At 46.9% G+C, this 24,762-nt stretch overlaps 1 protein-coding gene across 1 annotated transcript in view; it reads left to right on the forward strand.

The window, feature by feature from the left end:
• The window catches only part of NALCN (sodium leak channel, non-selective), a 2,264,872-nt gene that overhangs the window by 2,159,692 nt on the left and 80,418 nt on the right, over positions 1-24,762 (forward strand). Inside the window, exon 34 of the mRNA XM_069205064.1 lies at positions 12,278-12,346. Within this exon, the coding sequence (XP_069061165.1) occupies positions 12,278-12,346 (69 nt within the window). The remainder of the gene's footprint in view (positions 1-12,277; positions 12,347-24,762) is intronic.

Genomic DNA, 24,762 nt, shown 5'->3' on the forward strand with positions numbered 1-24,762 from the left:
GCAAGAATAACTGTGCAATAGAAATAGCATATATTTAGATTCAGCAAAGGACATCAATTGTTGTTAATAATTAGCAAACACCTCCTGTGAGTCTCTTAGCTAACCTTCTGATTAGAATAGCATGTTTGGGATTCATGCAAAACAATTTAGTCAACACAAATTTGGAAAAATATCTAGCTATGGCTCTATCAAAATTAGCAGTTGGTACCTAGGGACAAAAGACAAATTACGTCAACAATAACATGGGGCTATTATCTCTCCTCGGTATGGATCAGCAAGCTGCAACTATCTTTGTCAATTGGACATCTGTTCGGCCAGCATCAGCATTGGGCCATGAAAGGGAATGGTTCAGAACAGGGGACTCATTTGTAAGCATAGTCTAGGGATCAGCATTCAGCATTAAAAGTTTAAGCAATAAAGTTAAAAGTAGAATTTAAAGTCCACAGGTACTGTTCAGCTCTTCAGACAGAATAAACAAACTCCTCTCAGGAGGATATCAAAGTGGAAAAACGCCTCTCTTCTATTAGTGCAGTCGGCTAAGTTAGACTCATCCAGAACTCTCTCCATGTTGCTATTGGTCAAAGAATCACATGTTTACAGTTAGTTCAATGAAAATAGAACTTCATATCTAAGACATACCTAAACAGTCTTTCACATGTCAATGATAGGATTCTCTTCTCCTGTTCCCATCGTCAGACTCGTCAGGTAATAATTTTGCATCTCTCTGTCCTTCAGTCAGTGCATCCATTGTTAGCTCCTGGGAACATCGCTTTCACACACGCTAAATTCTACAATGTATCAATAGCTAATACAGCATATTCTAGCAAGCAGTTCTCATGGGAAAGAAAGCATTTACCAGTGTTTGGTCAACACAGTGGAATAATACAAGTATTCATTTCTCTAAACAGCCATTTGATGTGAATTATTTAAAAACTGCAACTTAACATGAGGCTGTGCAACTAAGCCCAAGACCTCACTAACTTAAGACCTACAATTAATAAAGCAAGTACATAATAACTAATCATTAATCTAACATACTACTACATTAATTTAAACATCAGCACATCATCTCACAATAATAAGCAATTATTAAGGACCCTTTATGATTACTGGCGCCACTCATGTAGGTACATTTTCCAAGTCGTGTGTTATTTTCTATATTAATTCATTTTCTATGCAGATTCGTCTTCAGAAATATATCAATATTTATTAGTAAAAATTCAGTGTTAACATGAGCACCTAGCAGGCTGATCCATCTCTCCTGTTCGCAATCCAAACTATTTTCCAAACAGTCCAGAAATGAAAGATTGTGCACTCTTGGAAAGTTTGGACATTACATTCAAATTTCATGTATCAGCAACATTTTCCTTCCCAAAATGTTCGCACCTGTTCATATACAAATTCGGTCACGATTTCTCTGCTGTAAAAGCTCCTTAGCTCCCAGCGTTCTGACGAGGAATGGGTGAATTCTATGCCGATGTAATTTGTTAAATTTTGTGTTGTACTTGTTGCGTGAAATACACGAAATTGCACCATTACACCACTTCACTTAATTTGCAGTAAAGATTTACTATGAACGCTCAATTCACTGTGAAAATTTACCATGAATCTACAGGAAGAACAGAACGCTGTTCACAGTGCTTTTTTGCACTTTTTAACACAAAATGGGTTTTTGCTCATAATTTCTCATAATTATGCAAAGCAAATTATGCACGTTTTTGCACACCCGTAAAGGGCATATTTACAAGCTCCGTGGCCCAGGGCAGTGCAGCAAGTCACCTTTCTGCGCTGCCCTGTGCCACATGGAAAGGGCAGAAATGCACAGTGTTTACAGGATACAGTGCATTTCTGTCCTTTTTTCGCTGATATGGTGCACAAATTGCTGCCTAGCTACAACACAGGCACCCTTGAACCATGGTGCAAGAGTGTCTGTGTTGTCACCAGGATTGTTTTTTTTGTAGGAAGGTACCCAATCCTGGGAAGCATTTTCCTCCTTCTATCTGTGCTGCAGAATGCAACACGAAAAGAAAACAACGAGGAGAAATAAAGATATTTCTAATCATTGCACCTGCCCTTGGGAGGTGTACAGTTTTGACACATTCTCAGGTATACTGATTCTTGTAAATCTGGGAATACTTCAAAACCCCTGGGTGTTGTGTGAGATCACCCACCGCAACGCCCATGGCATGCCTCCCTGACTCAGTGTAAGGCCACGCAGGGACTTGAGCTGTGTTGCCTTACACCACATCTACAATGCCATGAAAAGTCATGCAGAGTGGCTTTGCAGGGCCTTGCAGATCTGGCCGTGCATTGTGCGCCGCCGGTGCCTCATGGGGCTTGTAAATATCTGATCCTCTTGAGCTAAAACTTTAAAACTTAATATTGGGTCATCTGTTTCTGTTGCTCACCAACGACAATAAGCTACCTGCGGCTTTCTTTTCTATTTATTTATGTTGGATGAAGCCATGCTTGCTTCTCTTTGATGGAAATCTTATTCCCTACTTCATACTTGTTAGACTTGGCATCCTTGGCGTGGCCCCCCACCTTTTGCCTCCCAGGTTGTTGATGTGGGTTGGACTCTGTTTTTGCTGTTTTTGTTACTCTGGGCACATTACCACTGCTATCCAGTGCTAAAGTGCAATTCCTCCTATGTAAAATGTATGTGTAATTGGATTTCCATGATTGGCATATTTGATTTACTGGTACGACCCTACTACAGTGCACTAGAGGTGCTCAGAGCCTGTAAATCAAATGCTACTAGTGGGCCTGCAGCACTGGTTGTGCCACCCACATTAGTATCATTTTAAACAAGGCTCAGACCTGCCACTGCAGTTTCTCTGTGTGCAGTTTTAAACTGACAATTCGACTTGGCAAATGTACCCACTTGCCAGGCCTAAACCTTCCCTCTTCTTAAATATAAGACACCCCTAAGGTAGGCCCTAAGTAGCCCCAGTGGCAGGGTGCAGGGTATGTTTAAGATAGGACATATACTAATGTGTTTTATATGTCCTGACAGTGAAATACTGCCAAATACTAGTTGTCTTGGGATTTTAGTTTTTTCTCTTTTGGGACTCTTTTTGTTCTACTTCCATATTTTTCTGATCCCCTGATTGACTTTTTTTGAATTGCATTTGGCAACTTGTTTTTCTACCTTTGGAACTTTGCACTTTTAACTTCTCATCATGTCTCAGTCTGGAGATGCATCAGTTGGAGCTGTTTTTGATTTAGTGAAACTGGAGAGATATACAGTTGCCCAGTTAAAGCAGTTCTACAAACATCTTTCTTGTCCCATTAAATGCTCCACCAGAAAGGAGAAGTTGCAGAAGGCACTGAGGCCCTGGGTAACAGCCAATAAGCTGAGGGGCAGACGGAGGAGGATGAGGAGGAAAAGGTGCAATCCATTCACAATGGTACAGTGGGTGGGCCTGTTATGTCCAGGCTGAGAGTCTCCAGGGCAGGGAGCAGTGTGTCCTCCAAGAGTCTGACACCTGAAGAGTTACAGGACAGACAGGCAGAGAGTGACTACCAATGGGAGCTAGAGAAGCTCAAGATGGATGGGGAGAGGGAAGAGAAAAAGATGGCCATTGAGGAAAAGAAGATACTGCTGGCTCATGAGCTTAGCTTGAGGAAGCTAGATCAGAGGAGCCAGACCAGTAGAGATGGTGGCAGCAATATCACAGTGCAGCTGAGAGGAGGGTGCACATTCCTAAAGATCTTGTGAAGGATTACAAAAGGGAGGATGACATATTCTTATGGTTCAAGGTGTATGAGTCTGCTCTCCATATGAATCTGGTCCCTGAAGCTCATTGGGGAGCGGGTCTGTGGAAGCACTTTGAGGTAGAGGGGAGGGAGACTCTGAGATCCTTAGGGGATCCTCAGGGACTCACCTACTCTTTCATGAAGGATGTCCTACTCACCAGATATGGTCTCACCCATGAGCAGTATAAGGAAAAGATCAGGTCCTATAAGAGGAAGGAATCCCAAACATGGTTGGAATGTGTTGATTCATTCTGAATGTCACTGGATGGTTGGGTGAAGGGCAGTAAGGTAACAACGTATGATGGGCTTTACAATTTGATTGCTTGGGAGCATCTGTACAGTTTATGTTTTTCAGAGTTGTGCCAGCACCTAATTTTCAGCAAGCTGACTGACCCCAGGAAGCTTGCGCAGGAAGCAGACTGCTGGGAGAGCACCAGGGTCCAGAAGAGGTATGGGGGGGACCACGCCAAGGGTGGGCAGGGTCCCTCTCAGAAGAAAGGGGGGTAAGGGTAAACAGGGGGAGTTCTCCAAAGGGCCCCAACCTATTTCCCAGGTTAAGCATTCCCACCCCCAGTGAAAAGAAGCCATGGTTCTCCATAGGGAGACCTGTGGAAGGGGGTCCCCCACGTAAGTGTTATGCATGTGACCAGGTGGGCCATGTGAGCGGGGACCCCAAATGCCCCAAGAGTACGCCGGCACCCACTGGTACACAGTCCCAGGGTTTGGCTAGTGTAGCGCTTCAGGAGGTGTTGGTTCCAGGTGGGTGGGAGCCAGCTGAGATGACCCTTGTCTCACTAGGGGACAGTGAGATGGTCCAGAGAACCCTAGTGCCTGAGAACACTAAAAAGTACAGGCAGTGGGTGACCATCAATGGACCGAGGGTGGAGGCTCTGAGAGACGCAGGAGCCAGTGCGACTACAGTGAGGAGTCACCTGGTGTCTGAAGAGCAGATAGATCCCCAGGTACATCACCTAGTAGTTGCAGTGGACAACACAGAGCTCCTGTGCAGAGTGGCGCAGGTTCCCTCCTTTGAATGGGGGTGGTCTCAGGTTCCTTGAAGGTAGCTGTGAGTCCACCCATGCATGTAGATTGCTTTCTTGGCAATAACCTGGAGGATTCTCCTTGGAAGGAGGTGAAACACAGGTCACACTTGGAGATTTTGGGTCTGCCTGGGTGGGTATGCGTATCCACCAGATCAATGCAGCCCGTCAGGGTGGTCAAGAGCCCCTGGATGTCGAGACGGGGCCACTCACCTGAAAAGCAGGATGTCTGCAGGGGCGATGGTATGCCCCCGACCTACTGAAACACCTCTCGGCACTTCCTGGTAGACACAGAAACCCCGGCAGGTGTCCAAAATGGAAAGGGGGAGTGGAAGAGAAAGAGACAAAACACTGCCACATCTTGCCGGTCCAGCCAGGCACCCTGTATCTTCGGGGGGCAGGTCGTTGTTGACAGAGTGATAGTAGAGTTAGTGCACTCAACTTCCTTAAAACTGAATCTCTCTTTCTGATATGGGTACGGGAGCGGTAGAAGAACACCGGGATGCTCCAGCACTTTTCTTAGATAATAATAACTGTTGGCACAATTACTAACACTGCTTTACCAAAAACCCAAACTGAGTACCATAACAATAAGTACTGCGACACTAGGGCTGGCTTCACAGAGATTCACTGTTGCACACTAAAATTAGAACTGTGGTTGCACTTATCATGCACAAGAAAGACAAACAAGGGCATTAATTATATCACATATAACTTTCCTGCATGCATAGGGTTAAACTAAAAGGAACAAAAACAATCCAAGAAATACAAATGTCCGCTCTGGGTTTAAACAGTTAGGGTGGCACAGTTTGGTTTGGTTTCATTGTGTGTGTGAAAAAACATTCAAAAGCTAATTCCTCAAACCTGAAACACAGGCATGAATGACATAATTTAAATCCAAGAGTTATACTATTAGAGAAAGAAAAGTCACGTAAATGCTCTTTTAATATTGCACTGTCACTTTTTGTAGTACTTGAGCTCAAGCAGATTTCCTGAGGCACAGTTAGGCAAGTAACTACAATAATAATGTAGAATGTTCAGAAATGCATTTTTCTCTTCAAGATAAGCACTCTGCCAAAATACGAGGTCTGAAATACACCAGCTGTTCTAGGAAAGCGCAGCGCTCAAAGAACAAACTCCCTGGAGAATACTAGTCACTTAGCTGCAGTCTTTTCTGGAGTGCTGTAGGAATGCCTGTTGTCAGCTGGTACAGGAACGAAGAAAATGTTTTGCCTCAAAAGTCCTGAATACAAGGATGATAGCAGGGGCTGGACTGCCAAATCAGATGCTGAGATCAGGAAGCAAAACAGAGCCAAGCAGGGAGGCATGCTTCACTCTGCTTTTTAAAGACAATCAGGAAAGCAGTTGAGTTTCCACATGTGGATGAGTCACCACACCCAATTAGAAGCACATGTCTACACCACACCCAGTTAGAAGCACATGTCTACACCTGCTCACATTAGCAAACAAGCATTGGTAAAACAAGCATTGATAAACCCAATTGTGTAACACAGCACATTATGTTTACTTAGAAACATGAAGGTTTAACCAAGCACAGAGATATGATTTAACCCTAATCCCTGGGGATGCTGACAGATAACGCAGGAGGCACCTTGGGGATTCCTGACACTGGAGCCTGAAACAGTGGCCGGGGGGACTGCCAAAAAGAGGAAGAGCAGGAAGCCTGGGAAACCGGCCCCAGAAGTTTCCACAGTCTGGAAGAAGGCGGAGCCTGAGGGTGACTCCCCGGAGCCTACAGTGGAACGGATAGCTGAACTGGGGGATGTGAGCTGTCACAATAGCAGCAGAAAAGGGGCCCACCAGGGAGGCATTCTGTGAGGCACAGAAGACATGCCCTACTCTAGTGGGCTTGCGGCAGCAGGCTGCAGACCAGGCGGCTGGCAAGGAGCCAGGATCTCACCTGATCTACTAGGAGAACGGCCTCCTGTATAGTGAGCCTAAGGTTCCTGAGCCTGGGTCATCCCGTGTGCTGGTGGTACCCCAGCGCTTCCAGGCCTTTCAACTGGGTTTAGCTCATGGTGTGCCTTTAGCAGGACATTTGGGGTAGGGCAAGACCTTTGACAGGCTTGTCCCCCACTTCTATTGGCCCCAAATGTGCAAGCACTCTGAGGCACACTGTAGGTCTTGTCAGGCAAATAGCAAGAGTGAGGGGAAATGTAAGGCTCCCCTCCAACCTTTCCCGGTGGTTAGTACTCCCTTTGAAAGGGTTGGTATTGACATTGTTGGGCCTCTGGATCCCAAGACAGCCATGGGCAACAGGTTCATCCTGGTCTTGGTGGACCATGCCACCCTGTACCCAGAAGCCATTAATCTGAGGTCAATCACTTCTCCTGTGGTGGGTTGTACATTGATGTGGGTTTTTTACCCACATGGGGTTCCCCAAGGAAGTGGCATCTGATAAGGGTACCTACTTCATATCTACTTATATGAAGTCTCTGTGGAAGGAACGTGGGGTAAGGTATAAGTTCACCACACCTTACCACCCCCAAAGCAATGGTCTGGTTGAAAGATTCAACCGCCCCTTGAAGGGCATGATAATGGGCCTGTCAGAGCTCTTAAGGCGGAAGTGGGACGTCCTCTTGCCATGCCTTCTGTTTTCTTACAGGGAGGTGCCTCAAAAGGGACTTGGCTTTAGTCCTTTTTAGCTGATCTATGGCCACCCTGTGAGGGGACCTTTAAGTCTGGTAAAGGGGGCTTTGGAAATAGCTCCTAGTAAACCCTCCAGGATGTATTCAGTTACATGCTGGCTCTGAGGAACCAGACTGCCCGCTTCAGGGGTCTCGCACAGGGGAACCTAGAAGCAAGCCAGATGGTATGAAATGCTGGCATGACCAGAATGGCACTCTGGCCGAGTTTCAACCTGGTCAGAAAGTGTGGGTGATGGCACCAGTGGAGCCTAGAGCCCTTCAGGACAAGTGGACTGGGCCATTTGGGATGGTGGAGCACAAGAGTGAAGTCACCTACCTGGTCGACTTGCAGACTCCCAGGAACCCTTTGAGGGTCCTGCATGTGAACTGGTTCAAGCCACACTTTAAGCGGACTGATTTATCCATGCTCCTAGCAACAGATGATGGGGTGGAGAAGAGAGTGAGCCTCTTCCTGACCTCCTGTCTACAGGAGAGAAAGATGGGTCTGTGGAGGGAGTGAACCTCTCCCCCTCCCTGACTGCAGAGCAGCAGAGGGACTGTCCACAGGTGCTGGGACAGTTTGCCTCACTGTTCTCCTTGATCCCAGGGGTCACACACTTGTGCATACATGATGTGGACACTGGGGACAGTACACCAATTAAACAGAAGGTTTACAGGGTGACTGACAACGTCAGGGCTAGCATTAAGGATGAGGTATCCAAGATGTTAACCCTAGGGGTTATTGAGCATTCCAGCAGTCCTTGGGCCAGCCATGTGGTTTTGGTCCCGAAGGCCACTGCAACTGGTGCCATCCCAGACCTCGGGTTCTGCGTGGATTACCGAGGTCACAATGCGGTCAGAAAGACTGACGCACACCCCATCCCCTGAGCTGATGAACTCATAGATGGGTTGGAAGCTGCCAAATACCTCAGCACTTGTGATTTAATGTGGGGTATTGGCAGATTGCCTTGACTGAGGGGGCCAAGAAGAGGTCTGCATTTTCTACCCCAGATCGGCACTTTCAGTTTAAAGTGATGCCATTTGAGATGAAAAATGCCCCTGTCTCCTTTCAGAGGTTCGTCAACCACGTGTTGGCTGGGCTGGATGAGTTCAGTGCCGCCTACCTGGATGACATTGCTGTCTTTAGTTTCATGTGGGAGGAACCTTTGCAAAACCTCTACAAAGTGTTGGACACCCTGCAAAAGGCAGGCTTCACTATTAAGGCAAGCAAGTGCCAAATAGGGCAGGGTTCTGTGGTGTATTTGGGACACCAGGTGGGGAGTGGCCAGGTGGCACCACTACAGCCAAAGATTGATACCATTTTGGCTTGGAATCCTCCCAGACCCAGACTGAGGTGAGAGCCTTTTTAGGCCTCACTGGTTATCACAGAAGGTTTGTCAAGGGGTATGGCACCATTGTTAACCCCTTGACTGAGTTGACTTCCAAGAAGCAACCAAAGAAGGTGATCTGGATGGAGGCTTTCCAGACTGTTTTTGATGCCCTGAAGGCTGCCATGTGCACAGCACCTGTGCTGAAGGCACCTGACTATTCCAATGAGTTTGTTGTGCAAACAGATGCCTCAAAGCATGGTATAGGAGCAGTACTCTCACAGCTTAATGAAGAGGGCCTAGATCAACCTGTATCCTTCATTAGCAGGCGGTTACTTCCCAGGGAATGTAGGTGGAGTGCCATAGAGCATGAAGCTTTTGGTGTGGTTTGGGCGCTCAAGAAGCTAAGAGCCTACTTGTTTGGGACTCACTTCTGAGTTCAGACCGACCACAGGCCCCTCAGATGGTTAATGCAGATGAGGGGTGAGAATCCAAAACTGTTGAGGTGGTCCATTTTCCTAAAGGGGATGGACTTTAAAGTGGAACACTGCCCTGGCACAGAACATGCCAATGCTGATGGTCTGTCCAGATCATTCTGCCTTAGTGATGAGAACTCCCATGAGGTTGGGTAGTTGCTCCCCACTTTCAGCTGGGGGACACACGCTAGACTTGACATCCTTGGAATGGCCTCCCCTAACTTTTTGCCTCTGTTTCCCAGGTTGTTGATGTGTGCCGGACTCTGTTTTGCTGTTTTTGTTACTCTGGGCACTTTACCACTGCTATCCAGTGCTAAAGTTCAAGTCCTCCTATGTAAAATGTATCTGTAATTGGATTGCCATGATTGGCATATTTGATTTACTGGTAAGTCCTTAGTACAGTGCACTAGAGGTACCCAGGGCCTGTAGATCAAATGCTACTAGAGGGCCTGCAGCACTGGTTGTGCCACCCACATTAGTAGCCCTGTACACATGGCTCAGAACTGCCACTGCAGTGTCTGTGTGTGCAGTTTTAAACTGCCAATTCGACTTGGCAAGTGTACCCACTTACCAGGCCTAAACCTTCCCTTTTCCTACATGTGAGACACCCCTAAGGTAGGCCCTAGGTAGCCACATGGGCAGGGTGCAGTGTATGTTTAAGGTAGGACATAAACTAATGTGTTTTATATGTCTTGACAGTGAAATACTGCCAAATTCGTTTTTCACTTTGCAAGAGCTATGTCTCTCATAGGGTAAATTGTAGATTCCCTTTGGGAGCAGATGGACATGTGGAGTTTGGGGTCTCTGAACTCACAATTTAGAAATACGTCTTTTTTAGTAAAGCTGGTTTTGAAATTGTGTGTTTGAAAATGCCACTTTTAGAAAGTGGGCCTTTTCTTGCTTAAAACATTTTGCGACTTTGCTTGTTTGTGGATTCCCCGTCAGGGTTAGTTTAACAGTTGGGCTGTTTGCACCTCTCTCTAGACAGTGACACAAAGAAAGCTGGAGTGTAGCCTGCATATCCTGATGAGCCATTTGTGTTAGGAGGGAGGGGAGGAGTTGTCACTTACACCTGAAAGGGCTGTGCCTGCCCTCATACAATGCAGTCTCCAACCACCTGGTTTGTGTCTGGGGCCTAGCCTGAGGAAGGCAGGATCTTGCAAACAAGAGAGACTTTCCTTTGAAGTAGGCCTACTTCAAAGGCCAAAATAGGTATAAGAAGAGCACTCAAGCCCCTGAAAAATTAGATCCCTTCTGGACATCAAGAGGAACCTCTGCCAAGAAGAGCTGGGGAGAAGTGCTGCCCTGTCTGTGACTGTGCTTTGTGGAGCTATCCTGCAGTTGCTACTTATGCCTGTGAAAGGGGGCAAAGACTGGACTTTGTTGTGCATAACTTCTTGTGAAGAAATCTCCAAGGGCTTGACCTGAGCTTGCCTCCTGTTGTTGAAGTCTCAGGGCCATCAAAGACTTCCTCTGCCAGCACCTGGACTCTCTGCTGAGACTCCTTCCCTGCCAAGTGGTGCCCTATCCAGTTCCTGGGCCCTTGAAAGGTGAAGCTGGCAGCCAAAGACTGAAAATCCCCGCACAGACCGCCGTGCAGGAAACTTTTCCACGCGCCTTCCGAGATGCGGCTGAGAAACGACAAGCTGCCGGCTTTGCGGCTGAAATCTACTCTCCACCTGCATCGCAGCTGGAAGATCGACGCAATGCGGCTGGAGAAACTACACGCAACACCAGCTGACGGAGGCTGTTAACGTTGCAACCCCACATATCATGGTTTTCTGATACTGTGCAACCGGATTTTCAACGCAAACCTCTCTGGGCGCGGAAAACCAACGCAAAGCCTGCCCAGACCCGAGGTGCCTGTCCGGATCAACGCATCACTCTCCTGTGGAGAAGAAAAACTACGCCGACCCGACTGGAGGAGGAACGACGCACACTCTTGCTTGTGAGTGATAAATTGATGCATCGCTGGCCTTTTCTGATGCACACTTGCCTCTGCGGTATTATTTTGATGCAACCCAGGTACTTTTTCACGCAACAGTGTTAGCACTGTTTTCTAAGGATTTAAGACTCTTTTTGCTTTTTAATTCATAACTTGACTTGTGTATGGTGGATCTTTGTCGTTTTGATCTTGTTTTGTTTTGATTAATATTACCTATTTTTCTAAACCTGTTTCGTGTCATTTTGTAGTGTTTTCACTGAGTTACTGTGTGTGTTGGTACAAATACTTGACACCTAGACTCTGAAGTTAAGCCTGATTGCTTGTGCCAACCTACCTAGCGGTGAGCGGGGATTAAATGAGGGTGATTCTCCTTTACTCTGACTAGAATGAGGGTCCTTGCTTGGACAGGGGGTAACCTCACTCTCAACCAAAGACCCCATTTCTAACAATACTTATATATGCCTTATTACCCATATATAGATTTCATGAAAAATTTCTGTTTTACTATGCTATCAGTCAGTGCCTGGTTGATTTTGCCTGGTGCTCTGACACATTGCCTTTGCGCATTGCGTCAAAATCTAGTTGGCTAGATTTCACACTATAGAAGACATTAAAAATATATATATTTGATCAGCTAATTTATATCAGCTGTTTCCTAATGGATATCAGGTTACCAAGGTGCCTGGGGTAGTGGAAGCACCATCACACATTCTGTGACCCCGAAGACATCAGTGGGCTCGTCCTAGACCCTCCACAGACTCCTATTCACTACATAGAGTCTATGGGAAGGGCAAAGATAGAAAAGGGCAATGAGTGGGCAAAAGTGATCACGATTCCTGGAGCTGTGTTATTATCGGTTTCTGTTTTCATAAGGACAAGCCAGAGGCGTCCGCAGTGGCCTCAGCGTACCTGTAATTTAGTGTTCGTGCTCCAATATGCCAGCCAAGATGCATTCCTTGAGGTGCTGAGCCCCTCACTAATTGAGCACATATCACATAATTCATTGTCTTGTGAGAAAGAGGAATGACACAGTTTATGTTGAACAACTGATGCACACTGTATCTTTTTCTTCAATTTACAGAATGAATATACGTACATGATGGGCGCCTGCATAATTGTCTTCCGCTTCTTCTCGATTTGTGGAAAGCATGTAAGTGCAGGACATCAAATGTGTGAAATAACTCTAAATACAGAACATTTGTGAATGCACACCAATGTATAACCATGGCAATTGTATAAATATTATCTTTGTAATTAAATAATTCTCTCAACAATTGCTAGCTACAGGTGAACTACAAGAAAAGCCTTACATATGCAGCACAAAGTAATGTCTTTGTTCAGGTGGGCTCCAGATGACACAATAGGCAACAAGAAAGAACTATAGTTGTCTTTGGTGTCACAAGGAACCGCAAATAATCCACTTTTTTGATAGTTATAGTTTTATATTGTATATGCCCCTTAATGAGCCCTGAGTAACCTGATCTGATGAATTAGCTATGCAGAGGGAGACAATTCATGAGTGGCATGCATAGCGTGGCCTACCTTATCGTGCGTCCTCAGCCACACATATATAATGAAAAATAATACCTTTATCCAAATCCCATCTTCACTCTAGCTTCTTTTCCCTCCTTTCACATTGGAATAAAAAATGAATGTCAGGTATTCTTACACCCTTCTTACCACCCACAGCAGCTCCCACAAAAAATAAAAGCATACCAGTCATTCTGGCTCCCATGCCAACCTTCTGGTTGGCTTCCTGTCCTATTCTATCTAATTTTCCTCTAAAATATTATCTAGCCCTCTGCCACACACTTCCTTCTCTGATGGCATACACAGTAATGAAAAGGATACTGGGCTTACTGAACCCTCTCTTTCAAACTGAAGGCAGTGTTCCAGGGCACCTCTGGCCCACGCAGAGAAAGCCGTTGAATCCGCAGATCTGCCCCAACACACAGCCGCCATACAGAGAGCAGCTCGTGACATCTGAGTGCCACACGTATAGGCCACCCTTTCTTTGGACTGTGGGGAAAAGGCGATCAGCTCCTTTCATGCGAATGCGGCCTCTGGGCCTAGTGGCATGCCAGCGGCCATGTTAAATTGGGCCCGCAAAAACTGGGCTGAGGCAATATCTCCTATTTTTCAATCTTATATTCCTGGTGCATCAATTCTGGAAAACTGGAGAGGTTTAGTTTTAGTGCCAATTTACAAAAAGTAAACCACACATATCCGGAAAACTACAGGATGATTGTATTACTGGATATAGAGGGAACATGCTCTGCGCATATTCCATAGAAGGAACTGGAGAAATAAACTGAAGGAAAAAAACTTTTCCTGCATGCAAAACGGGTTTTCGAAACAGCAGCACATTGAAGACATCCTGCTCTGTATTTTCCATCTGATAGAAGAAGATTCACAGGCAAAAAATGAAATCTTTATACCTTGGGTTTGTTGACATTGCCGCAGCTGTTGACAGTGTTTCACGGAACAAGCTCTCGACCAAACTAAATAAGTGTGGGATTCCATCTCCCCTACTCAAGACCACAATATCATTATACACAGACACCATTATACACAGACACATGCCTAAGAGCAGAAGTGACAGCTGATGGGGCTACATCCACAAAGGTGGTGACTAGCAAGGGCCTAAAAGAAGGATGTACATTAGCACCCTTACTGTTTAATCTATATTTGTCTGATTAAAACACTACCTAGAAGAAGCAAGAGCACTTCCCCTGAAAATAGCTACTCACAAAATACAGCTGCTGCAGAATGCTGAAGATACTATGATATCAGATCATATGCAAATCGGGCTTCAGAGAATGTTTAACACTCTGGTCAACTAGTGTGGACAATGAATGTGTGAAAAGTAAAGTGATGATTGTCAGTCGAAAGATAATCAAGAGTGGTGCATGGGTCCGTGGAGGAAACGAAATTGAGGAGGTTTCTCCATACAAGTATCGAGGTTTATGGCTGGACAGTCGGGGTGCCATACACCAAACACTTCACAGCAGGCAGCCGCCAGCTCCCTAACTTGGGCTTTTTGTAAACTAAAAAAATCTATCCTGAGTTTACATTTGCAGGCGCTCCTAAAGGTAATGGCCAGTAAATTGCTTCCTGCTATCTCTCATGGTGGCATTGCGTTCCGAGGTAAAATTTCCAAATGGCTAGACAGAGCTCAAGTCACTAGCCATAGGGACATTCTTGTCTTACCAAACTGCACAACCCATGCCCAAGTGTGTTTAGAATTGAACATAGCTTCCCAACAGCTAATATTATATGCAAGGTTTTTAGTTTGTTGCCTGAAACTTAAGAAGGCCCTCTACGGAACATTAAAACATCCTTTGTGGCCAGTGATAAATGAAAAAGAATCAAACTGGAGCCCAAACATGACAACCTCTTGGACAGCTTTAGAAGCACACTATATATGGGCCACAGATCTCCCTGCAAAATACATAGCATAACTGCTTTTAAAGCAAGCAAAGATAATATCCTGGGACCAAGATATGAAAGCACTGAAAGGAAAGGCTCACAGTTGTTGGACCATCAACTTGTACTACCAAGGATCACTTCCGATTTATCAATTGCAGCACTGGCCAAGGACATGAAAACAAATTTAAGGAAATTTAATGAAATGAAAATTAGGGTTGATCCCGCTTAAAGCGTATGGGTATGGAAGAAGAGAAGCTTACAAAAGCAAGCAATATAGATTGTGCACAGCTGAAGCAGAGTCGCTAATACCTATTATTTGCATCTGTAAACCACTACTTCCAGGCAGGAGACTCTGGCTGCGGCCCCTCCTGCTAGCACTAAGGGCCATATTTATACTCTTTTAGCGCCGCATTTGCGACGCTTTTTAACTCAAAAGCGGCGCAAACTTACAAAATACAATTGTATTTAGTAAGTTTGCGCCGCTTTTGTGTAAAAAAATGACGCAAATGCGGCGCTAAAAAAGTATAAATATTATGCACATGCTACGATGCAATGCGCTGCTGCTTAAAAGGCAAATCCACACAGCTGTCAGCACGCGTCTTGTAATTCTTCAGGATAGCGCCTGGAATGCTGCAAGCGGCTGAGAAACAGTTCCATGACCCCTCGCTAGGCAGATGGGGGCAACCATAGCGCTGCAGTTGGCAGGTCTATGGCTAAACGTAGGAATACAGTAGCACAAAGCAGTTTATAGCTACGAGAGGATTACCATCGACTTGCAGTACTCCCCCCACAAAAAATCCAAAGAAACACTATCAAGCGAAAGGTATTTTCCAGATATACCAGCAGCCAAGACCGGTGGATTTAATGGCGGAAGAACAGGGATCAGTATCACAAAGCATTTTACCATTGCGAGGCTAGTAGCATACCGTGGACCCTAACAGGGACTTACATAGGACACTCCTATAAGGTTAGGCTTTGTTTAAGAACAGGCACAAGGGGGGGGGGGGCACTGCTGGAATCGCTGCCAAGAATAAACTATTTCCGTAGCCCTGTGTTGAATACAGTGACTGTCACCCTAGGTAGAGTGGATTTAATGTTCCTTTTATTATATCGATTTTAACACAATTGTAATGATTTTAAATAATTGCACATTACATTTGTTAATATGAAATGGAAATAGCCAGCCTCCCTCTGGACTGTGAGGACGAGAGACTGACCAGGGAAAATGTGGGAGATGGTGGACATCCATCTGCCATTAGCCCTCCTCTCTTTTGGGGGCTCTGGAGGTCTCTTAGAGGCAGCCTTCAGTGTCCATTTAAGCACTGGCATCAGAACTTGCTTTTTAATGTCTTAATCTAAGGGCAATGATAAACAAAACCCATCTTAACTGTTCATATGTCAGATCAGAGCATATTCAATACAGTTGATGGTATCTCTCAAAGGAAACTATACACAACAGTTTGAAAGCAGTCATCAAAAAATCACCCGGAGGGAAACCTACAATCACGCTTCTAGTGAACCTAAGACATGAGTATATCAACACTGTTGGTAGATCATTTAGAGCAATTGCTACTTACCTTACTCTTCTACCTATTCAAGCTGCGGAGGTATTGGTGACGTTTAGGAAAATTTAGAAAACACACTTCTTACACCAAGCTCTCTTCTTATTTGCTCTTGAAAACATTGCCGATAACTCCATGTGTGGCTATATTTTTAATTCTTAAATACTTCTGTGAGACTTCATCTTCTCACAGCTCCGTCTGAGGTCATTTCCTTTCTTGAGAGTCTTTTCAGAAGATAAGGTATTCCTAACCGTATATTAACATACAATGGTGTGCAGTTTTGTTCTAAAGAGTTTGATGAGTTCATGTTCAAGTTTGGGATAAAACTCAAAAAATCTGTTTTATACCACCCTGAAACAAACGGTATGGTAAAAAGATTCAAAAGAACTCCCAAAGATAATTACCAACTAGCCAAAAATACTGGTTCAGATTGGAAAACAGAATTACAGGATTGTTTAGTTTCTCTTCATCTCACACTTCATATGTCTACTGGGAAATCTTTTGAAATTTTTAGGGGAAACAAACCTAATTCTAAATTGGTCCAAGAGCGGACTGGTTGGAGTAAGATTTTGGCGAATGTCATTGTAAAAGATGATTGGAGGAGGAGAAAACAGGAGAAGATGCAAGGCGCGTGGTAAGGAATTCGATGCAAATGTTGGATATTTGATAAAGATGTGTTTTCCAGTAGGAGCTCGTCCTGGTTCTAAATTCACTGAGCCCAGAAGGGCAATTTGTTTGTTGTGTGATGCTATCAAGGCAGAAGATTGTAGAATATGGACTCTAAACAGAGTAGCTATTTTTAAATAATTTAATGTCAATTTTAATATTAGTGGTACCAATGCGGGTGTTAGTAACAACATGTGTGTTGCAGATCATAGTCTATCTAGTTACAATGAAAGTGGTATGTTGCAGAAATTTGTCAATGAAAAAAGAATTTGCAAAACATCTGGCTATCTAAGTGACTATGGGCTAGATGTATCATGAAGGCCTTTTGCGATTCGGAAATAGCGATTTTTAAGAAATCGCTGTTTCTGACTAGCAAAATGCTATGTATCACATTTGCGAATCGGTAATAGCGATTTCTTAAAAAACGCAAATGCTATTACCGAATCGCAAATCGCGATACCGGCCCCATTCGCACCTTTGGGCCTGTTGGCCCATATGTGCGAATTTTTTGCATTTCCAAAATTGCGATTTCTTAACCAGAAATCGCAATTTTGGAAATGCAAAATCCCAGGGTGCTGCTGCATCCCAAAAAAAATTTGGGGACATGTAAGGTGCACACATGCCAAAAGGGCATGTGTGCTTTACATGTACATTTTAAAAATGCATTTTAAATGCATTTTTTAATTTTGCACATGGTTACCACCAGGTTCAACCTGGTGGTAAATAGCGATTCCTAAATGCCCAAATCACATTTAGGAATTGCTTCATACATGTGCTAACAAATCGCAAATAAGGAATCCTTATTTGCGATTTCTTATTTAGAGAGTCGCAATTTGCGACTCTCTAAACAGGGTCGCAATTTTAAGGAATCGCTATTTTAGCGATTCCTTAAAATTGCGTTCAGAATGTCTTTCATACATTCTGAACTGGCTTTTTGCATTCACAAACGGACATTCGCACTGTTTGCGAATGCAAAAAAGCTTGATACACCTGGCCCTATGTGAGGACATACATTTAACAATTACCTGTTTTCCTTCATGTCTAATCACAGTGATTTATGTTATTACTTGTAATTGATTACTATTCTACTTAAGTATGTAATTTTATAGTATTTACTGGTTTTTTTATTTAAGAGGTAAAGAGGTGTGGTGTTTCATAACTTTTCTGCATCTTTAATACTCTCAGATTATTGCTATTTTTTATAGATTTTTTTACTTCATGGAGTTCTGGAGTGTTGAGCCTGGGTTGGAGCTCAGGTGGCAGTTGGGGCTGAGCCATGGCTACTCACTTCTAGGCCTCTTCTGTGTAGGAGTGCAATTTTTAGATCACCCAATGTCTATATGACTCAAGTATTGCATTAATAAATCATTAACAACATAAAATATATGAAACCTGGACAATATGCTATTTATTGCTAAGGGGCACAAGACAGTGGATAGGCATGCCACATGCACAAGACAGTGGATAGGCATGCCACACCAGATGCAGCAGAAACCAAGATAGTGGGCACGGCCTGATCCGGATGGCGGCGACCGAACGGGGAGCCTGACCCGGCCACGGACACTGGAGCGGTGCCTGTGGTGCAGCGCAGTCGAAGGAGGTGCGGCTGCCCCGCTCACCGACTGGACGAGGGGTGGGGCGGGGAAGTCCGGGCTTGAGAGAGAGGCATTGAGCGGGCCCAGACGGAGGAGGGCTGGCTTGTAGCTGCGGTGGCGGCCCCCTCCCCCTTTTCAATTCCTAAGGTGAGGAGACCGAGCGGAAGGGAGGGCTGGTGAGCGGAAGAGATCCCCCCACCTTCACCCGGGTCCCTAAATGTGGCACTGGAGGCGTGGACTGGGGTGGCGACCGGCCTCATTGTGGCACCTGGAGACTGGGGCGCAGGCTGACATTCCCAGGGTGGTGGTGGAGAGCCGGCCTGCGGAGTGGGAAGAAACCAGGGGACGCGATTGAGATCTGCCACCGACCAGTGGGCAGCTGGCCCCTCCTTTGGGACTCGGGGGCCCCTAGGCAGGGGAGTTCAGCGGAGGACAAAGGGCCAGTAATGCAACTGAACCGAATGACGCTGCCTGGAGCTGAGAATGATGAATAACCCAACATGAGACAGCACTGCAGCAGAATCGATGGGAGCCCCTACGGTCTGTGCTACAATCGAACAGCTCTGGGTGACTTCAGGGCTTTTCAGCTGAGAGCGGAAGAAGCATTCAGCATAGACATATAGACCACTGAATCAAGACTGGGGGGACACGAGGAGTGGGGCACGAGGGAGAGGAGCTACTATGAGGGAAGCCCCTCCTTGCTGCCTCCCGCCCTGAACTGGATCTGGGTGACTCCTCTAACCACCGATGACCATAGGGAAAACAAGCAGGAAGAAGGACACTGTTACGGATAGCATGCTCCAGGTGGGAAGCAGCGAGAAATACAACAAAGGCACTGGAAATACGGTATCCATGGAAGGACCGACCGTAAACCCGTCTTTACATGACATTCTACTAGCTATCTGGCCTCCAGAGAGGCCCTAGAGTCCAAAATAGACCCCTGGCCATGAATCTGGGCATACTACATGAAGAGCAAAGATGAATGGTAGAGAGAGTCACGATGGCGGAACAAGACTTCACGGACATTTATCCCGCACTGTCCATGGCAGGGGACCGATTAACCACCTTGGAACAGCAAGAGAAGGCCCTTGTGGCCTGCGCTGAAGATGCGGAAAACAGATATTGCCAGAACAATATCCGGGTAGTCCGACTGCCTGAAAAAGTTGAGCGCAATAACATGACTTCTTATCTGGAGAACTGGATCCGCACCGAGGTGGCACCGAAGGGACTATCCCCTTTCTACGCATTCAAAAGAGCTCACAGGGTGCCGACCAGACCGCCACCTCCAGGGCCCCCCGTGGCCCCCGTGGCCGGTTGTGGACAGACTGTTACACTACAGAGACCGAGACCATACTCCGGGGAGGCTCGGAAAAGAGGGGAACTGAAGGTGGAGAACAGTGTGGTTCGCATCTTCCAGGATTTCTCACGGGATGTGCAAAGACAACAGGCCACTTTCTTGGAGGTAAAGAGACAACTGCGGTCATTGAACATCTCCTACGCTATGCTCTTCCCAGCCACACTGAGAGTGGCAGAAGGAAGGGGAGCACTCTTCTTCCGTACCCCGCAGAAGGCACGAGAATGGCTGGATGGCCACCCAAGGGCAGCCATCAGCCAGAGGCACCGGGGGAGCTGACCCAGGAGCCCCCGCTGGCGACCTGGGGGACCCCGCCGCAGTGAGGCGGCGCTGTCCTTGGAGAAATCGCGAAGAGATGGGCAGAGAGCCACCGCATCGGTGGCATCCTTGAGTGGAGGCAAGGCCAGCCCCTGGTCTGCTGCAACAGAGAAAGGTGCGCAACACTCGGAGTCCAACGGGAGTCCGGATCCTCGACAACTCCTAGCGTGGAACTGCCGGTGGTAACACATCATCTGAAGCTCCTTAGTGAAGAGGAGATGGGGACTGCGAAGGCCACCTCGTGGGGCTTAAAGGAAGACAAGACAAGCGGCTCAGAGGACACATGAGACTGGATGGGGTGAGATCCGGGGCTGAGGTGCCCTGCACTGCCTTGGGCCTTACCGCGCATACCTCACAAGAGAGTTCTCTGAATAAATATTAGTTTGGATGGTGAGTTGTTTTTTCACTTGTCCTGGGGAATGGGATTTGGGAAGTTATTGGGTTGTTGAGTCACAGGAATGTTGCCACCGCACACCTAGAGGCGAAAACCAGGCGAGTGAAGATTGGAAGATACCAACTACATGCGGGAGGGGACTGTATAGCAGGAATTGTATAACAAGTGGACCAGATGGGGGCATCACAGAACTATAAGATTGTGCCCTGGAATATTAGGGTCATGCACACTATGACTAAGCAGTACAAAGTGTTCTCCTATCTACAGAGGAGAGGGGCACACACAGCAAAGCTGCAGGAAACACACATGACTGCCTCAGAGGGAGTGGCTGTGCAGAGGAGGTGGAGGGGCCATGTGTACTATACATTCTACTCTACCTATGTTCGGGGAACTCTCATCTGGGTTAGGGCGGGAGTCCCCTTTCAGAAAACAGTGGCAATCGTAGATCCCAATGGCCGATTTGTGGTGGTCACCGGCCGCCTGGAGGGGCGGGACATAGCTCTCATTAGCATTTACGCACCAAATAATGATCAAGGAGCATTCCTGGGGCACCTAACTTAATGCATGCGGTGTTGATGGGAGGAGACTTCAACTGTGTAGAAAAACCCGACATGGACAGACCACATCCCCCACATGGGAGTTCCCCAGTCTGTAGAACTGCTGTTGCATTTCGAGCATAGCAGGCTGAGTGGGGCTTGGTGGACTTGTGGCGATGCCTCTACCCAAACACCAGAGACTATTCCTTCTTTTCAAATATGCATGACTTACATATCCGATTAGATGCATTTCTCTGCACCCCAGAGGAACATGGCCAGGTTCGGAAAATGGAATAATTAGGGAGGATGATATCTGACCTCAATCCCGTCTTTTTCCAACTGTCCTGGGAGAGTGCCAAGCCACGTAAACCGACTTGGCGGCTCAAGCCAGAATCACTAGAAGACTCTGTCTTCCGGGAACAGATGGGGGACATATTAGACAATACTTTGAGGAGAATGAGGACGCTGCATCTTCTCCCCAGATCTTATGGGATGCCTTCAAAGTATAGTACGAGGGAGTTGTATGACCAAATCGCTAGGAATCCGGAGGACATTACTAGGGGAAGTCATGGCTGTGGAGAGCGAGTTACGAACACTTGAAAAATAGCGGCCGGGTCACCCTGAGCTGCAAAGGGAGGTATGTAGGGCTAGGGAGAGAGTAGCAGAGCACACTGAGAGGCTCCATTGTTTTGACTACAAAAACTATATGATAAGAGCGCATGCCAGGAGGGACAAAACGGGCACACTTCTGGCATGGCTGGCTAACCCTTCGAAGAGGTGTATGCCCATCATGGAAATTAACATCTCAACAGGGCAGAGGGTATTCTGGCAGGAAGAGATCAACCAACATTTTTATAGATACTACAACTCTCTATAGACCAGCCTAACACAAAGCAGGGAGTCTGACATACAGGCCTTCCTAGAACCACTGCCACGCTTGAGCCCCACCGGGGAGGAAAAGGAATCATTGGGAGGGGACATCGAAATTACGGAAATCCAAGCGGCCATAAAAGGCCTTGCAAGAGGGAAACCCAGGGCATGGATGGACTCCCCATAGAATACTATGCCACATACGCTGATGACCTGTCCCTTAAACTTGTAACACTGTACAGAGCGGCGACAGACCAAGAACGCCTGCCAGACATGACCAATGAAGCGCTGATAGTCCCACTGCTGAAACCTGGCAAACCAGCACACGACAGCACAGCCTACAGGCCGCTGTCCATGCTCAATACGGACTATAAAATCCTCAGTTGTGTCCTTGCGACACGACTGCTGCCTTTTATGACTCGCCTAGTCCACATGTACCAGGCAGGGTTTATCCCCACACATAACATGGCCCAGAATGTCTGCCAATTTATCAACCTCCTCGACATAGACATCCCAGAAAAAATAACCGCTGCTGTCTTTGCCGTCGATAAAGAGAAGGCATTTGACTGCTTGGAATGGAAATATTTGAATGTAGTACTAAAGCACATGGGACTGATTTATTAGATGGACGCAGTTACTGTACACAGACCCCAGAGCCAGAATTATATAGTGCGGAGAGGGGCACATGCCATGGGTGTCCCCTCTCACCCTTGCTATTTGTGCTGTCAATGGAACCATTGGCCACCCAAGCACGGACAGCTCATTGGTATCAGGGACTACAGTACGGTGATACTTCCAACCGCATAACACTATATGCAGACAATCTGCTCATGTTCCTACAAAACACAGCTTCGGAACTAAGGGGGACCCAGACACTCCTAGAAACATTTGGCTTGCTATCGGGGCTGCAGGCGAATTGACAAAAATCACAACTCTACCCACCGACAGCAGGCCGAGACCCACCTGAGGACTTAGGACATGTTCCCTGGGAAACTAGGTGCATGTCCTACCTGGGAGTCAAAATCTACCACAAAAGATCTAATCTCCTAGAGGGCAGTATAGGCAAAGCCACTAGTGGCACTGCCTAGGCTACTATACTACTGTGTGTCCTACCACTTTGGATACCTGCTGCAATCTTCAGGGAGCTGGATTCTCTGATCACTGCATTCATATATGGGCCCGGGAAGTGCAGAGTGGCCCTCGCCACCATGAAAAGACCGAGGACGGAGGGCGGACTGGCGGTCCCAGACTATGAGTCTTACTATCTGGCAGCTCAGCTGCAATGGCTGCCCCAATGGCTAGCTGGGTGCAGACTACTGAACGGTAATTTGAATTCTACGGTTCCACCTCTTCCTCAATTGGTGGGGACACTACTGAAATTTACCTGGCCCACTCACATAGACACTCCCGAGGTCCAAGCCATATGAAAATGCTGGAATAGATGTCTCCAAAAAACTGATACAGATATCCCTTACTCTCCTGACATACCAATGGCTTGGCTGCTATGGGTGCCCCACCGAGAAGACTGGGGGGGGCATCACATACTGGGTAGATGCGGGGCTCACGACTTGGGGACTTGTACAGAGATGGAGAGCTTCTCCTTTTTGAAGTGTTTCAGCAAGAGTACGACCTCCCTCAAGACCATCATGCAAGTACCCTCACCATTCAAAAGCATTGGCACACTGGACGATGGAACCACGGCCTCATGGCATCAGCAACTACATAGTAAGGTCAGAGGGTACTTTCAGGGCAGTAACCTGTCTATAGAGCAATCCGAGTGGGAGCATTGCGCTCCCTGGACGCTATGTGAATAAAGTGGGAGATAGAGTTGGGGATCCCGATACCCGAGAAGTCCTGGGGGCAGATATTAGTGAGAGTGCCAAACGAATCTAGAAACGCACTGTTAGAAATGGGGTCTTTGGTTAGCAGTCAGGTTACCCCCTGTCCAAGCAAGGACCCTCACTCTAGTCAGGGTAAGTCACACACAGTCCAAATTATCCTGTGCCCACCCTCTGGTAGCTTGGCACTGAGCAGTCAGGCTTAACTTAGAAGACAATGGGGGTCATTCCGACCCTGGCGGTCCAAGACCGCCAGGGCCGGGGCCCACGGAAGCACCGCCAACAGGCTGGCGGTGCTTCAATGCCCTTTCTGACCGCGGCGTTAAAGCCGCGGTCAGAAAAGGGAATCTGGCGGTTTCCCGCTGGATTTCCCCTGCTTGGGCTGAATCTCAATGGCGGCGCTGCAAGCAGCGCCGCCATGGAGATTCCGACCCCCTTCCCGCCATCCTGTTCCTGGCGGTTTTTACCGCTAGGAACAGGATGGCGGGAACGGGTGTAGTGGGGCACCTGGGGGCCCCTGCACTGCCCATGCCACCGGCATGGGCAGTGCAGGGGCCCCCTAACAGGGCCCCATAAAGATTTTCACTGTCTGCATTGCAGACAGTGAAAATCGCGACGGGTGCAACTGCACCCGTCGCACCCTTGCAACTCCGCCGGCTCCATTTGGAGCTGTCTTCATTGTTGCAGGGCCTTTCCCGCTGGGCCGGCGGGCACTCCTTTGGCGGGCGCCCGCTGGCCCAGCAGGAAAGCCAGAATGGCCTCTGCGGTCTTTTGACCGCGGAGCGGCCAAATGGTGGTTTCCGCTTGCCGGGCGGCGCGCGCCGCCCGCCAATGTCGGAATGAGGGCCAATGTGTAAAGTATTTGTGCAATAAACACACAATAACACAATATAGCATCACAAAAATACACCACACAGTGTTTAGAAAAATATATAATATTTACCTGGATATTTTCAGGTCAAACGATCAAAGATGCAATAAGTAAATGTAGAGATATCACTGAA

Source organism: Pleurodeles waltl, chromosome 8 (assembly GCF_031143425.1).
Source record: "Pleurodeles waltl isolate 20211129_DDA chromosome 8, aPleWal1.hap1.20221129, whole genome shotgun sequence".
NCBI classification, from domain to species: domain Eukaryota; kingdom Metazoa; phylum Chordata; class Amphibia; order Caudata; family Salamandridae; genus Pleurodeles; species Pleurodeles waltl.